The 13,907-nt window shown below is 41.3% G+C and overlaps 1 protein-coding gene across 2 annotated transcripts in view; it reads right to left on the reverse strand.

Annotated features, from left to right (window-relative positions):
• Positions 1-13,907, reverse strand: part of EDEM3 (ER degradation enhancing alpha-mannosidase like protein 3) — a 34,801-nt gene that overhangs the window by 1,596 nt on the left and 19,298 nt on the right. The window contains exons 12-20 of one of the 2 annotated variants that reach the window (XM_053391394.1): positions 12,750-12,833; positions 11,627-11,751; positions 10,228-10,393; positions 8,978-9,132; positions 7,751-7,904; positions 6,046-6,240; positions 3,657-3,822; positions 2,121-2,306; positions 620-667 (exon numbers count right to left, since the gene is read on the reverse strand). In XM_053391394.1, the coding sequence (XP_053247369.1) occupies positions 620-667; positions 2,121-2,306; positions 3,657-3,822; positions 6,046-6,240; positions 7,751-7,904; positions 8,978-9,132; positions 10,228-10,393; positions 11,627-11,751; positions 12,750-12,833 (1,279 nt within the window). The remainder of the gene's footprint in view (positions 1-619; positions 668-2,120; positions 2,307-3,656; positions 3,823-6,045; positions 6,241-7,750; positions 7,905-8,977; positions 9,133-10,227; positions 10,394-11,626; positions 11,752-12,749; positions 12,834-13,907) is intronic. The other variant, XM_053391396.1, reaches the window with a different exon arrangement.

The raw sequence follows: 13,907 nt of genomic DNA on the forward strand, positions 1-13,907 counted from the left end.
AAGCTCCTGCAGCCAATCGGAAGCCATGGAAGCCCCGTCGGACGTTTGGCTTCCAAAAATAGTTCGCTAACCGGAACAGTCACTTCCAGGGTTGCGACGTTCAGGAGCCAAAATGTTTGGGAACTAAGCTGTTCCACTTCCAAGGTAGGGCTGTATCTGTTTTCAAGCTTTTATCAAATAAACACAGCTATTAATAATGTCATAATTAACCCTCTTATTACACATGTTTAGTGTGTAAGAGTTTGAGGCTGATAGTTATTTTTGGAACAATTCCAAAGAAATTTTCTGCAAAGAAAATATATGCATGGTTTCCAAGGTCTCTAAAAATCAATTACTATAATCTGCCCAAAGGACCCTTTCAGTCTGAACTAACCAATGGCTGATCTTTCAAGTGGTTTATCTGCCCCAAAGCTCCTAGGGATTATTAGTGTCCATATGTCACCTATGGGACCAACTGTGAACAGCACCTCAATGACTTAAAACATACACTACTCATGAATCAAGGATTAGGCAATTCTGGTTCGTCTTGCATCACAATTCAGCATTGTCAAAGCGAACATCCCAAAGGAGAAATGCTTTCAGAATTTTGGGCAAAAACATACAGATGTTTGATACTTACTGCTATCAATAATGTAGTTTGGAATCATTTTATCTTTAAATATAGTTGCTGACAATCCAAGGGTAGCACAGGAAGAAGGGAAAAAGCACATATGCATTTTAAATTCAGAAATTTCCTAACTTACAATGGCAATTCATTCATTAACATAGCTGCTGCTTTAGAAAATGGTTTGAAGGGACCGCACACCAACACAAGAATACTGTTGACATGCCGTCCCTGCGTACAAAGGCATCCTCGCTTTTGACTTTCAGACTTCTCTGAAAGATTATTTTTATGCTATGGGGTCTATGACATCCTTTAAAATGTCCCTTGAGCAGCCAATCAGTTTAATTATTGCTTTGTATTGCTTTTAAATGTCTTTATGTTGTTGTACACTGACCCACTGTTTTGTGAGAGGGCAGTTCCCAAATGCTTTTATAAATAAAATGTGATACAGCGGTCAGAAAGTTGCCACCTGAAGAGAAACATAAAAGGCGGGAGAAATCTAGGGAGCTTTAAGGAGAATGCTAAAGGTAAAGGACCCCTGGCCATTAGGTCCAGTCGTGACCGACTCTGGGGTTGCAGCGCTCATTTCGCTTTATTGGCCGAGGGAGCCTGTGTACAGCTTCCAGGTCATGTGGCCAGTATGACTAAGCCGCTTCTGGCGAACCAGAGCAGCGCATGGAAACGCCGTTTACCTTCCCGCCGGAGTGGTACCTATTTATCTACTTGCACTTTGACGTGCTTTCGAACTGCTAGGTTGGCAGGAGCAGGGACCGAACAACGGGAGCTCACCCCGTTGCGGGGATTCGAACCGCCAACCTTCTGATCAGCAAGTCCTAGGCTCTGTGGTTTAACCCACAGTGCCACCCACGTCCCAAGGAGAATGCTAACTTGGCCCTAATCGAGAAGAACCTACTTGCATCTTGAAATAGATACAACAGGCCTGCAAGCCATCTTAAGACAGCCTTTTAAATTACGTTCCTGCTAAAACACCCCAATGGGAATCAACAGGACTTCAAGGTGGGATAGTGCTCAAACTGAGATTCATCATGCCCAAGGCATATCCACTGATTTATATGTTTAGCTACTGTAGCCTTAAAATTTTCTACCAATTACCTGCAAACCTGGAAAATTAGACTGACAAGTGTATAATTTCTTGGATTTTTACTTAAGTTGGTGTTCTATTGGCTACCTACTCAGTCCTTTGGGAAGACTGACCTTAGTGCTGTTATGCCAGACATAGGCAAACTCGGCCCTCCAGCTGTTTTTGGACTACAACTCCCATCATCCCTAGCTAAAAGGACCAGTGGTCAGGGATGATGGGAATTGTAGTCCCAAAACAGCTGGAGGGCAGAGTTTGCCTATGCCTGTATTATGCATTTGCTGATCTTCCTGAGACTCGCATTCATCCTATTATTTTGGCCTCTCTCCTCTTTCTATATTCTCCCGTGCTGAAATTTGGACTGAATTAACTGAGCCGGGGCCAGCTTTCACACGCTAACATGGTTTTCGCTCTTACCTCTGTCTTTTGCTTTGTCAGAAAGCAGCACTTCTACAGCTTCATATTCCTGGATGGCATCAAGGATAATACTGCCTTCCTTGTTGAAGAGAAACAGCATTGGCACAGTGATGTCGTCTGTATTCTTGCCATCGCCTGCCATCTGGAAGAGAGGAGCTGTGTCGCTGCTGCTTCCTTCATTGTCATCTAGGTGGAACAAGCAGGGTTTCCATTAATATTAACTTTCACCCATTGAATTCTCAGTGGAACTTGAAAGTTACTTGGACCTTCAATCAGTATAAAACCTGGTTAGCAGAATTCAGACCAATACAACCAGATTCACTTATACAGTGGTACCTCGCTTCAGGTTACATACGCTTCAGGTTACAGACTCCGCTAACCCAGAAATAGTACCTCGGGTTAAGAACTTTGCCTCTGGATGAGAACAGAAGTCGTGCTCCGGCGGCGCAGCAGCAGCGGGAGGCCCTATTTGCTAAAGTGGGGCTTCAGGTTAAGAACAGTTTCAGGCTAAGAACGAACCTCCGGAACGAATTAAGTACGTAACCAGAGGTACCACAGTAAAGGTAAAGGTACCCCTTACCGTTAGGTCCAGTTGTGGACGATTCTGGGGTTGCGGCGCTCATCTCGCTCTATAGGCCGTGGGAGCCGGCATTTGTCCGCAGACAGCTTCCGGGTCATGTGGCCAGCATGACTAAGCCGCTTCTGGCGAACCAGAGCAGCACACGGAAATGCCGTTTACCTTCCCACCAGAGTGCTACCTATTTATCTACTTGCACTTTGATGTGCTTTAGAACTGCTAAGTTGGCAGGAGCTGGGACCGAACAACGGGAGCTCACCCCATTGCAGCGATTCGAACTGACGACCTTCTGATCGGCAAGCCCTAGGCTCAGTGGTTTAGACCACAGTGCCACCCGTGTCACTTATAATACATACCAATTTTAAATAAACTTCTAGCTGCCTCTTTGTCTACAGGTGCTGGTCCTTATCTTTAAAAATCCTAAATGGCTTGGAACCCGAATACTTGAAGGCATGCCTCTTCTCATACAACCCACTGTGAGTTCCTCAGGAAAGGTGGAATATGAATGCAATACAGGCAACCAGAGCATCCTGAGGTCTTCGACAGCCCTTAACCAACCACCTACTCTATCAGAAATTCATTATTCAACCACAAGGGCTTTTTCACCTGTGAGGCATCCTGTTTTCTGGAATAAACTCAGTATGCGGCACCCACACTGTGATCCTTTAAATGCCAAGGTAATTTTTTATTTATTTAATGAGACAATTTGCACTGCCCAAGCCTTAACCTGGGTAATAGTTTGAATTACCGGTACTTCATGCTGTACACTGAATTAGAAGGAGGGTAGTATATAAATGTTTAAAAGGTTTTAAATAAATAAATACTATAGATAGGCTGGGGTACACATCGAAATTATTCACATTAAAATTATTAACGTGCACGAGTCACGCCTGCCTTAACATTTCAAGTGTCTCACTGTTAACCAAAAAAACTTTATATAAGTTTTCTCTTTCACTTACCAATAACAATGCCACCTATAGCCCCAGCTTTTTGGATGTTCCGTGCCTTTTCAGCAAACATGCACTGCCCTCTTTGCATCAAAGCAATTTTATCCTTCAGCGCTTCAGGGTTGGTGATCTCAGAGCATCCATTATATGGTTTACTGACTGCAACAAATCCTCTTGCCTGTTGAAGAGATGAGAGGCTTTAGTATACAGTATTCAAGCATGTAAACATTTGCATTTTTTGCACTAAAATATATGAAGAGCATACTAGGAAATACAACCACCACCATCATCAGGGCAAGATTTAGGTTTGATGGGGCCCTAAGCTACTGGAGGTAATGGGGCCCGTTATATAATAAAATAAAATAATAATAATAATAATAATAATAATAATAATAATAATAATAATAATAATATCTTTATTGTCATTGCCCCCTCTCGGGGACAACGAAATTACTTGACTGCTCCATAAAAACACTAATTAAAACAATACAGTATAGTACAGCAAGGAAGATTAGATGACTTTCAAAGTCCAGGCTTCCCATTCAGGGCCGAGATCGCTCTGGAGAAGAAGCTGTTCTTAAGACGGCTCGTTCTTGTCTTCATCGTCCTGTATCTCCGTCCCGACGGCAGGAGCTCGAAGAGACAGTGACCAGGATGCGATGGATCTTTTACTATGTCCAGTGCCTTCCTATGGCACCTTGTGGCATAAATCTGCTCTAAGGTGGAGAGTGGGCAGCCAACAATGCTCTCTGCTGCCTTAACAACTCTGCACAACCCCATCCTGTCCTGGGTAGTACAGCTTCCGTACCACACACATAAGCCATAAGTGAGCACGCTCTCAACGGCACAGTGATAGAAGGCAAGCAGCAGTTTCTGCGGAAGATGGTTTTTCCTTAGAATTCTCAAAAAGTACAGTCTCTGCTGCGCCTTCTTCACAAGCCCCCTTGTGTTGACACTCCAGCTGTCCTTTGTCAACAACAAATTGCCACTGTTTTTTCTGTTGAATATATACTATACGGTAATTTATGGACCTAACAGATATCCAAAGCCATTTGCACATGCAGAATGTAGGCACCCTATATATAGAAATGAGCAAACCAGTGATATTTTAGGGAGCAGGCTAGCAGGTGGTGCCCATTACTTACATCATAGGAGCCTACACAACACAAAACACTGTTGCTGTACGTTGCTTTTGTTTTACTTGTTTTTTATCTTATATTTTGGAATCGTACATCCAGGTTTTCTTTAAATTTGGGGGGGGGGGCACCAAGAGAGTGGGGCCCTAAGCTATAGCTTGTTGAGCTTGTATGTAAATCTGGCAGTGATCATTATCCAACCCAGGGCTGGCGCTCTTAAACCCAGTGAAATCTAACAGCTTCAGCACACTGCACTGGATTGTGCCCAATAACTGCAGTGAAGGCAGTTATTCCAAAACTCATTCATAGAACCATAAAGTTGGAAGGGTCATCCAGTCCAACCCTCTGCGATGCAGGAATCTACTGTCCACCGTGGGGCTCAAACCCTGAGATTAAGAGCAGAGCCTCATGTTCTACCGACTGAGCTATCCCAGTAGGATGATTCATTGCATGCTAAATCAGAATAGTGGCATTTGAAGCTACTGCAATTTATAAAAATGTGTTGCCTGCAACAAATCATGCATCAGCTGGTGCGCAGGAAGTTCAATCACACTTTCCAGATTCATTTCTATCTGCCCCACACCTGACATCACATACACTGTCAGGTATGGGGTGGGTGGGTGGGTGTGGTTTCGGGCAAATGGCCTGGTGGGCAAAATGGGGAGCCTCAACTGGCTTCATACATAAAACAATCTAGCCCAGCGCCTATTCAGACTGTTCCCCTCCACTCCATTTCCTGACAAATGAGTTAGCCATCTGCTTTTGGCCTTAGTTATTCAGAGTTGCTTTGTTTTCTTGACTTGGGGGGCTTCTAGAACAACTCTTTTTCTAGTTGTTGTTTTTTAGACTTAAAATATAGAATAAGAGAACAGGGAGAACATATGTTTAAAGAGATTGGAAAACATTTACGGAATATACGGAAAATAATTGTGTACAGCTGAAAACGCTGGCAGCATTAAGATAAATTCAACAAGTTTCGATGGATGCAATAATGGAATACTGAATGGTATAGTTTTTTGTAAAATATGCAGGGATTTATGGATGTAAAGTAAACCATGGAAAGAGAAGAAGGGAAGTCATTGATATCTTAAGGATGTATAAATGAGTATGTTAAATTGTAAAACAGAAAACTTAATAAAATTATATAGTACTCTTGTTTTAGATACATTAAAGTTCTGTATGTTAACAATTTCCCATAACTTCCGTATAAACCATACAAGTGGTTGCTTTTTTGTTAATCACAAGGCTGTAAAGACAGAACGCACCCCTGATTTGTGTTTGGAGAGATCCATTCCAAACTGCGCAGGCCCAGCTGTCAAAACCACTCTGCCAAAGAACGGGTGGGAAACAATTTGAACCGCACGAGGAGGTAGCTGCTGCTCTTTTTGCTGTTGACTGGACAACTCAATCATTTCTTGCATGAACCGTAGACCATCCTCCGCATCGAGTGAGCTTGCTGCCTAATGAAAAAGTAAGCAATATCTAGCATTTTTTCATTCTAACCCTGCAGACAAAACATGCAACAGTATTTCTTGAGGAAACTTGCTAATTAGTTTATTCTGAACTTCTAGACATCCAGCGTTAGCCAAAATATTTTAGAATTAATTTTTGGTTTTTTTAAAAAAGTAAATAAACAGTTATTTGTATCTGACAACACTTCCAAGGGTATTTTCAGTATAAAATTCCACATGCATACTAAAAATATAAAAACACAGGCAAAAGAACCATTACGCTGCCAGCAGCGAGACACAATACTCCTCAGTAAAATAAAAAAACAGTTCCGAGAACTCAACATGCCCTCTGGAATAAAGCAGCCCTACTCAGTGCCAGAAAGTCCTCAGCACAGGTGAAGAGAAAGGCTAACCTGGAAAGTTCTAGAGCATCGGTATCACCACTGAAAAGGCCCTATCATGGTAATGACCTCAAAACTTGAAACATATTCAATTCAACTTCGCAGCTTACCACTAACAAATATTTTGAAAAACCTGTCTCCCACTAAACATTCAGACATGATTGTATGGACTACTAGACAGTATAACTGTGTTACTTAGTTTGTGTAACATCAGGAAAAAGGACTTGTTGTTCAACAGCTTCACAGAAATTAGGACAAGTATTTCAAGGATACTTTCTGGTGTGCCTAAATTTAAGAGTGCCAAATATCTGTAGTATCTGTAGAATTTGTACTGTTAAAACAGAAAGGGGTCAAACCATCGTAAGAGGTGTTGAAATTTTGGGAGGTTGGATAGTTACAGTGGTTTTGGGGGTGGAGTGCACATTTTTATTTATTTATTATTATTACTTTGTCAAAACACATAATAAAAATAAATAAAAATAAATGATGTGAGTGTACAGTATAAGGATTAGTAAACAAACTCAATGACTTAAGGGCAATACCCTTATAGGTCAGTCCGATTGAAATACAGTGGACCATCCGGATACGAATTAAATTTGTTCTGGGGGTCCGTCCGCAACCCAAAAAGTCTGTAGGCAGAGGCGCCGCTTCTGAACATGCACATGGTGTGATTGCTTCTGCGCATCCAGCGAAACCGAAAGTACACACTTCTGGGTTTGCCGCATTCGTAACCTGAAAGTTACGTATCCAGAGCGGTATGTAACTCGAGGGTCCACTGTATGAACTTATTAAGTTTTTTTCTGCCATTAGTTCAGATGAGCTATTGGTATCCAAACTGGCAGGGTCTGGAGCAAAATGAACTGATTATAAATTAAAAATGATTACAATTAAAATCGTAATTCTAAATAAATCATTATTTTATATGCAGGTAGTTTGTTCATAATGGAAAGTCTTAATTTATTCCAATGTATTATATCCATATTTATACCTCTCCGACCTGTACTATAATTAAACTGAAACAACTTGTTCCAAATAAAATAAAATAAAAAGAGTGCCTGCATGTCAACTTCCTACTGAAGACAACTACACTGAGGGGCTATGACAGGGCAAGATCTTACTTGAATAGCATGTTGCACCAGCTGGACTCTTCCATCTTTGAGGTGAATCAAGCTGACTCCCATCTTCTTTAGGATCTCTAAATGCTCAGGATTACTGGCCATGAAATCCCTGGCTCTCAGGGGGGGCTTTGGTCCGGTGCCCAAACTCTCTTCCCTGCAAGAGAAAGCATGCCATCTACATTTTAAGAACTGAATTGATGGTGCCTGAATAATATACATGAGGTGCATAAGACTAAAGCATGCTATGCGTAGCCGGCAGAGGCCACTGAACGGGTAATAAAATGCATGAAAAGGCTTCTGGAAGTTGGCGGGCTGAAACACAAGCCTTGCTTTCTCTTATTGGACGCAGATGTTTTTGACTACAACTCCCATCATCCATTACAAATAGACAAGTTGCAATCAGGCTGGGAAATTCTGATACAAGAACCTTAGGCATATTCCATTGCAATGAGTCATCCAAACCAAGCTGTGTCGAATGATTTCATCGTTATGTGTTAGTCAATGCATAAAAGTATATCAGCTCAATATAAGCAGCTGTATCACCTAGTTAGGGACACGGGTGGCACTGTGGTCTTAACCACAGAGCCTAGGGCTTGCCGATCAGAAGGTCAGCGGTTCGAATCCCTGCGACAGGGTGAGCTCCCGTTGCTCGGTCCCAGCTCCTGCCCACGTAGCAGTTCCAAAGCACGTCAAAGTGCAAGTAGATAAATAGGTACCGCTCCAGCAGGAAGGTAAATGGCATTTCCGTGCGCTGCTCTGGTTTTGCCAGAGGCGGCTTTGTCATGCTGGCCACATGACCCAGAAGCTGTCTGCGGACAAATGCCGGGTCCCTCAGCCTATACAGTGGTGCCCCGCAAGACGAATGCCTCGCAAGATGAAAAACGCGCAAGACGAAAGAGTTTTCCGTTTTTTGAGTCGTTCCGCAAGACGAATTTCCCTATGGGCTTGCTTCGCAAGACGAAACGTCTTGCGAGTTTGTTTCCTTTTTCTTAAAACCGCTAAGCCGTTAATAGCCGCTAAGCCGCTAATAGCCGCTAATAGTCGTGCTTCGCAAGACGAAAAAACCGCTAGACGAAGAGACTCGCGGAATGGATTAATTTCATCTTGCGAGGCACCACTGTAGAGTGAGATGAGCACACAACCCCAGAGTCGTCCACGACTGGACCTAATGGTCAGGGGTGCCTTTACCTATCACATAGTTATGAAAGGTATAAACAATGATCTTACGCTCTGGAAACACCCCTAGGACAACTCTTGTCCACAACATTTTTCAGAGGTTCCCTGATGCTCTGAGCATACATTGGGTCATTTGGAAAGAGGATCTGAGTGTTGGGGCATGTCCAGTCAAAGTTGCTATCATCCAATTCTGTGTATTCTGTAGTCTGTAAAGGGGGAAAGAGGGAGAATTTAAGCGTTGTTTTCTTTTTTTCTTTAACCATGCGCAGTCACAATATCCAAATGTGTTTGCAACGAAAGCACAATTACAAACCTTCCAACCACAAAAAGAAATATGCAGAGTTAAAATGTCAATCAATATATTGTTGCAACTGTATGATTCTATGTAAGGAATCAGTTACAAAAGACCAAATTTTCATTTAGAAACTCATAACCTAATTTACTTTTGCATAAACAGCAAAGCATGACACAGCTTGTGCAACAATGGAATAATCTAAGACCTAAGGATTACAAATTTGATTAAGGTGGAAGGTGGAGCTTTGGGGACATTTGGACTTGAAAGGATTAAGAAACAAGATTCAGGCTCCACTTTTAAATATGGAGGTCTGGCTGGAGGAAACATGGATCTTATTGGACTAGAGCTTCTCCGAGATTTGGTGTTTAATACCAAGGACTATAAAAAAAACCGGCAGAGAGGAATTGAGAGAGAATTAAGAGCCTCGGACGTGAGATCTCCAGGCTGATAGTAGATGGACTGATGGACGTTTGTTGGGGATTGAAACCGGGAAAGGGGGGGTGGAGTTTGGGAATCCAAAGGGTGTATAATTTAACCTGTTCTGTTTTATTTTGTTTGGATATTTGTATGAAAATTGGGAAAATCGTGGAAGGGAATTTAGGCCGACTTTAGAAAAAGGCTTAAAGAATAAGCAATGATGTATAAATATGAAGTCTATAAGGTAAAATTGGTGTGTGTTTTTAAAAAAGAACTAAATATAAAAAGGTTTAAAAATAGGGACAAGAACTTGTTGAACCAACAATCTGAACTGGAATACAAGAGGGAGAGGTGTGGGGAAGTCAGGAAAATATGTTATAGAAAATAAGGATTGTGAACTTTATGTGTTTTTAAACTTTTTTTTGTTTTTTCTCTTTTTTGATTTTTTATTGTATTATGGTGAAAATCTTAATAAATATCTTTTTTAAAAAAAACAATGGAATAATCTAAAAATATTCTAAGAGTTACTTTTACTGATAAAAAGCTAGCCTGCAATTAAATCAAATCAAAAATATGAAGCAACACTCACAATATTTTTCCTAGGGGCCGTTTGGTTTGCAGTAGATAGCCAGAGAGGTAGCAAATGAGCTTCTGTGGTAAAGATATAGTCTTCTATATCGAAAGTCAGGTCTTCCTTATCAGCAAAGAGCAGGTATAAATATTTAAACATTTCAGCCAGGAAGAAAGAATCCATTCTAGAAAGAGGAAATAAATAGACTAAGTATCATTTTTCCTTCTTGATTCACAGTCGTACCTTGGAATCCATTCCGGAAGTCCGTTCAACTTCCAAAGCGTTTGGAAACCAAAGCGTGGCTTCCAATTGGAAGGAGCTTCCTGCAGCCAATCGGAAGCCCCATCGGACGTTCGGCTTCCAAAAACAGTTCGCAAACCGGAACACTCACTTCCGGGTTTGCTGCATTTGGGAGCCAAAACGTTCGAGAACTAAGCTGTTCGAAAACCAAGGCACGACTGTATCACTAACAACAAAATGAAAAACAAGATATACTTTTGAGTAAAGTCAAAATGACAACTAATGGGAAGAACTTCGCTAAGTTTTTCCAAAGAATGCATACATGGCTAAAGACTAAATAGAAAGAATCTCACGTAAGAATCTCACATGATCCTGCCCACCCACTTGGGTCACTGATAGAAATCCTGCTCTGCGCCAGATGCTGCATCTAGTGGCAGAACTTCTTCCTCCAAGGACCTAGTCTAACCGCCTCCTTATTGACATTTCACAGCAACTCAGTCCAGACAGTCCAGTTTGGCTGTGCCTTCAATTATTTGTGTGCTGCTTTGATGTTGTCACCTTATTTTCTGCTTCTGACAAGGGCTTGGACCCCACAAAAAGTGCCTTTTCACCAGCAGATAGCTATTTCTGTTCATAGAAGGGCTGTTTCTGCTGTGAGAAAAGTGACCCCAACTTCTTCTGCTTCTACAAGCTTAAAGATCTTTTGATTTCCCCCCAATTATGCCACAACAGGAGTGGAAAACTTCTTCTAGCTAGTGGGCCAGATCCTAACTTCCTAGACAGCAATTTTGTCAGGTGGGTGGGATCACCTGACATTATTATGAGGCAGGAAGTTCCCCATGCCTGCAATTCGTCTTCCGTTAGGGTTGCACAAGTTTACGGAACGGCACTATTCTCCCACCTGTGGTTGTTTGGATCTAAGCCCTTGTTTTCATGCTATTTAAATGTCTATTAATACATTAACAAGTTAATACATTAACAAGTTAAATACTTAAGTTAGTTGCCTTGAGGAGGATCCACTATATATCTTAATAAAATAAAAATCATGAAGCACTTGTTAACTTTTACTAAAGTATTAAGCCAGAGAAGATTTAATGTACAAAGAAATCCTACCAGCATGAATGCATGGTTGCAAGATTAAATTAGCAAAACCTAGCAACACTTTTCAGCTAATTACCTGTCTTCATGGCTTCCAGTACGAACATCCTTCATAGCAGCAAATCCACAAGGTACACGAGCGTATTTATTTAAGTTTTCAATTAGTGTTTTTCCTACTTCTAGGTAGTAAGGATCTCCAGTAGCCTGTTTTTAAAGAAAAAATGTTTGCACTTACTCCTAGAAATACGCTATACGCACATTACATTCTTATCTGTTATTATACTTTGATATTTGACTTCTGCACACATTTTAAAGCCTTGGATTTAAAGTCAAATTGCACTGCTAAATACATCCTAGCCTGGACGGAAGAATATTCTCAGAGGGAGAACAGAGCTGAGAAACTGTTTGCAGTCAGCAATTCAAGGGGCTTCCCAGCCTCAGTAGAAAGCTCCTTTATCATGCGCAACAAGTTAGAACGTCTCAAGCTCATCTTATTGTTAAAAATACTGGCTCTGCATAAGTATTGTTCTTGACCATGCATAAGAAGGTGTCAACCCTCTGAGACCAGAAGGACAGCCAACCCGCACCACAAACAGGGTTGGACTCGATGGCCCTTGTGGTCTCTTCCAACTCTATGATTCTATGAAATCAGAAGCCCAGGGAGGAAGTATAGATGGAAATTACCATTCTCTGCTGCTTGCCCTAAGCATCTGGTAACAATCCTACTTATATTACCTTTCAGTGTGGAAGCTGCACTTAGCTATCCCAGTTCATAATCATCAATAGGCCTCCTTTTTCAAAGCCATCTAAGGGTAGAGGCTGTGTGAAGTAGTACCTGCTGGCATAATTTCAGAGCAAGTGAAAGAGAAAAATCTCTTCCCACTATTCATGATTTTGAAATACTTTCATATCCTGCCCCCAAGCTCCAGTTAATTCATTCATTCATTCTAAGCTAACAAACCTAATTCTCTTTAGTCTTTCTTTATGGAGAAGTCGCTGCATATTCTTAACCACTATAGATTCCTCTTTCTGTACCTTATCTGTGCCTGTAATATTCTTCTTGCGATAAAGCAGCCACTTCACTACAAAGTATTTTAGTGCAACTGCATCACAGTGTCATAAAAAGGTGTTAACATTTTCAATTCCTTTCCTAAGATTATCAAGGATTTAAGACACCTTGAATTGGAAGAACGAAATCTTACTTTATACAAGAAATAGGTACTCTCTGCAAATTCTGGCCTTAAAGGATGTTGAGCCCAATGAACCCGGAAGTCTGTTGTGAAAGCCTGAAGGAGAAAAGAAGAAAGACATAGGGAAATACTAAACTGTACAGTACTTTGGTCACAAATGCTATTATTATTAGTATACCACACCTTCATCCGAAGATTGCAGGGCGGTTCACAATATAAAAATATAAAATGAGAACACAAAATACGTAATAAAAGCAAGAACAGAACAAAAGCAATAACCCCACCCCCACCCACAAACACATTTAAAAGGACAGAGATGTTAATCGGCCAAAGACTTGGTAAAAAAGAAACATTCTGCCTGGTGCCTAAAAACTTATCAAACCGTCCCTGTTAGCCAGGCAGGCAGGTGTTTTCCTTTGCGGTAGTCCTCACCTGTAAAATGAGGAGTAATCATCTACATCACAAGGATTTTGTGTGGATGAAAATAGCATTCCCAATATGTTAAGTGCTATTTTATTATTCCCCTGTTACAGATTAGCTATCAAGAGAAGCTTGCAAAGTTCACTCAAACATGACAACTCTATGCTAGGCCAAGGTCTCTCAGGCTCTCGTCTGACATTATCCACTGGGCTGCATAATCTCAGATACAGGGAAAGGAAAGAGACCAAGATATAGGATAGCATCCAATTAGTCCTATTCAGAGTAGATCTACTAAAACTGATGGACTTTAGATGTGTCCAATGATTTTAAAGGAAATACTCAATATGACTTAGTTGGATACCACTCATAAAACCAGATTCGAAAGTAAATGAGTTGTGCACATATGGCAAAGCTTTTCACGGTATGAGTGTGATGTAGTGGATAAAATGGTTAAGAGTTGAATATCTGGGTTTGAATCACTGTCATGCCGACACGTTTGAATCACTGTCACACTGACACATTAGCCAAACCCTGGCTTCCTCACTGCATTTTGTTTGGAAAGAACCAGGAGCACTGGTTCGGATGAGACACTAAACCAGTCTCTCCCCATTCATGTGCAACCATTGTGTGAACAAGTGAGCGCAAACATGAAAAAAGGAATTGCACGCAGATCTAGTGAGGCATGGAAAGATCTTGGTCAATCATATGAGCAAGAAATGCACTAGCCTCCAGTTCCGACAGGAGGAACAG

This window comes from Podarcis raffonei, chromosome 6, assembly GCF_027172205.1.
Source record: "Podarcis raffonei isolate rPodRaf1 chromosome 6, rPodRaf1.pri, whole genome shotgun sequence".
Taxonomy (NCBI): domain Eukaryota; kingdom Metazoa; phylum Chordata; class Lepidosauria; order Squamata; family Lacertidae; genus Podarcis; species Podarcis raffonei.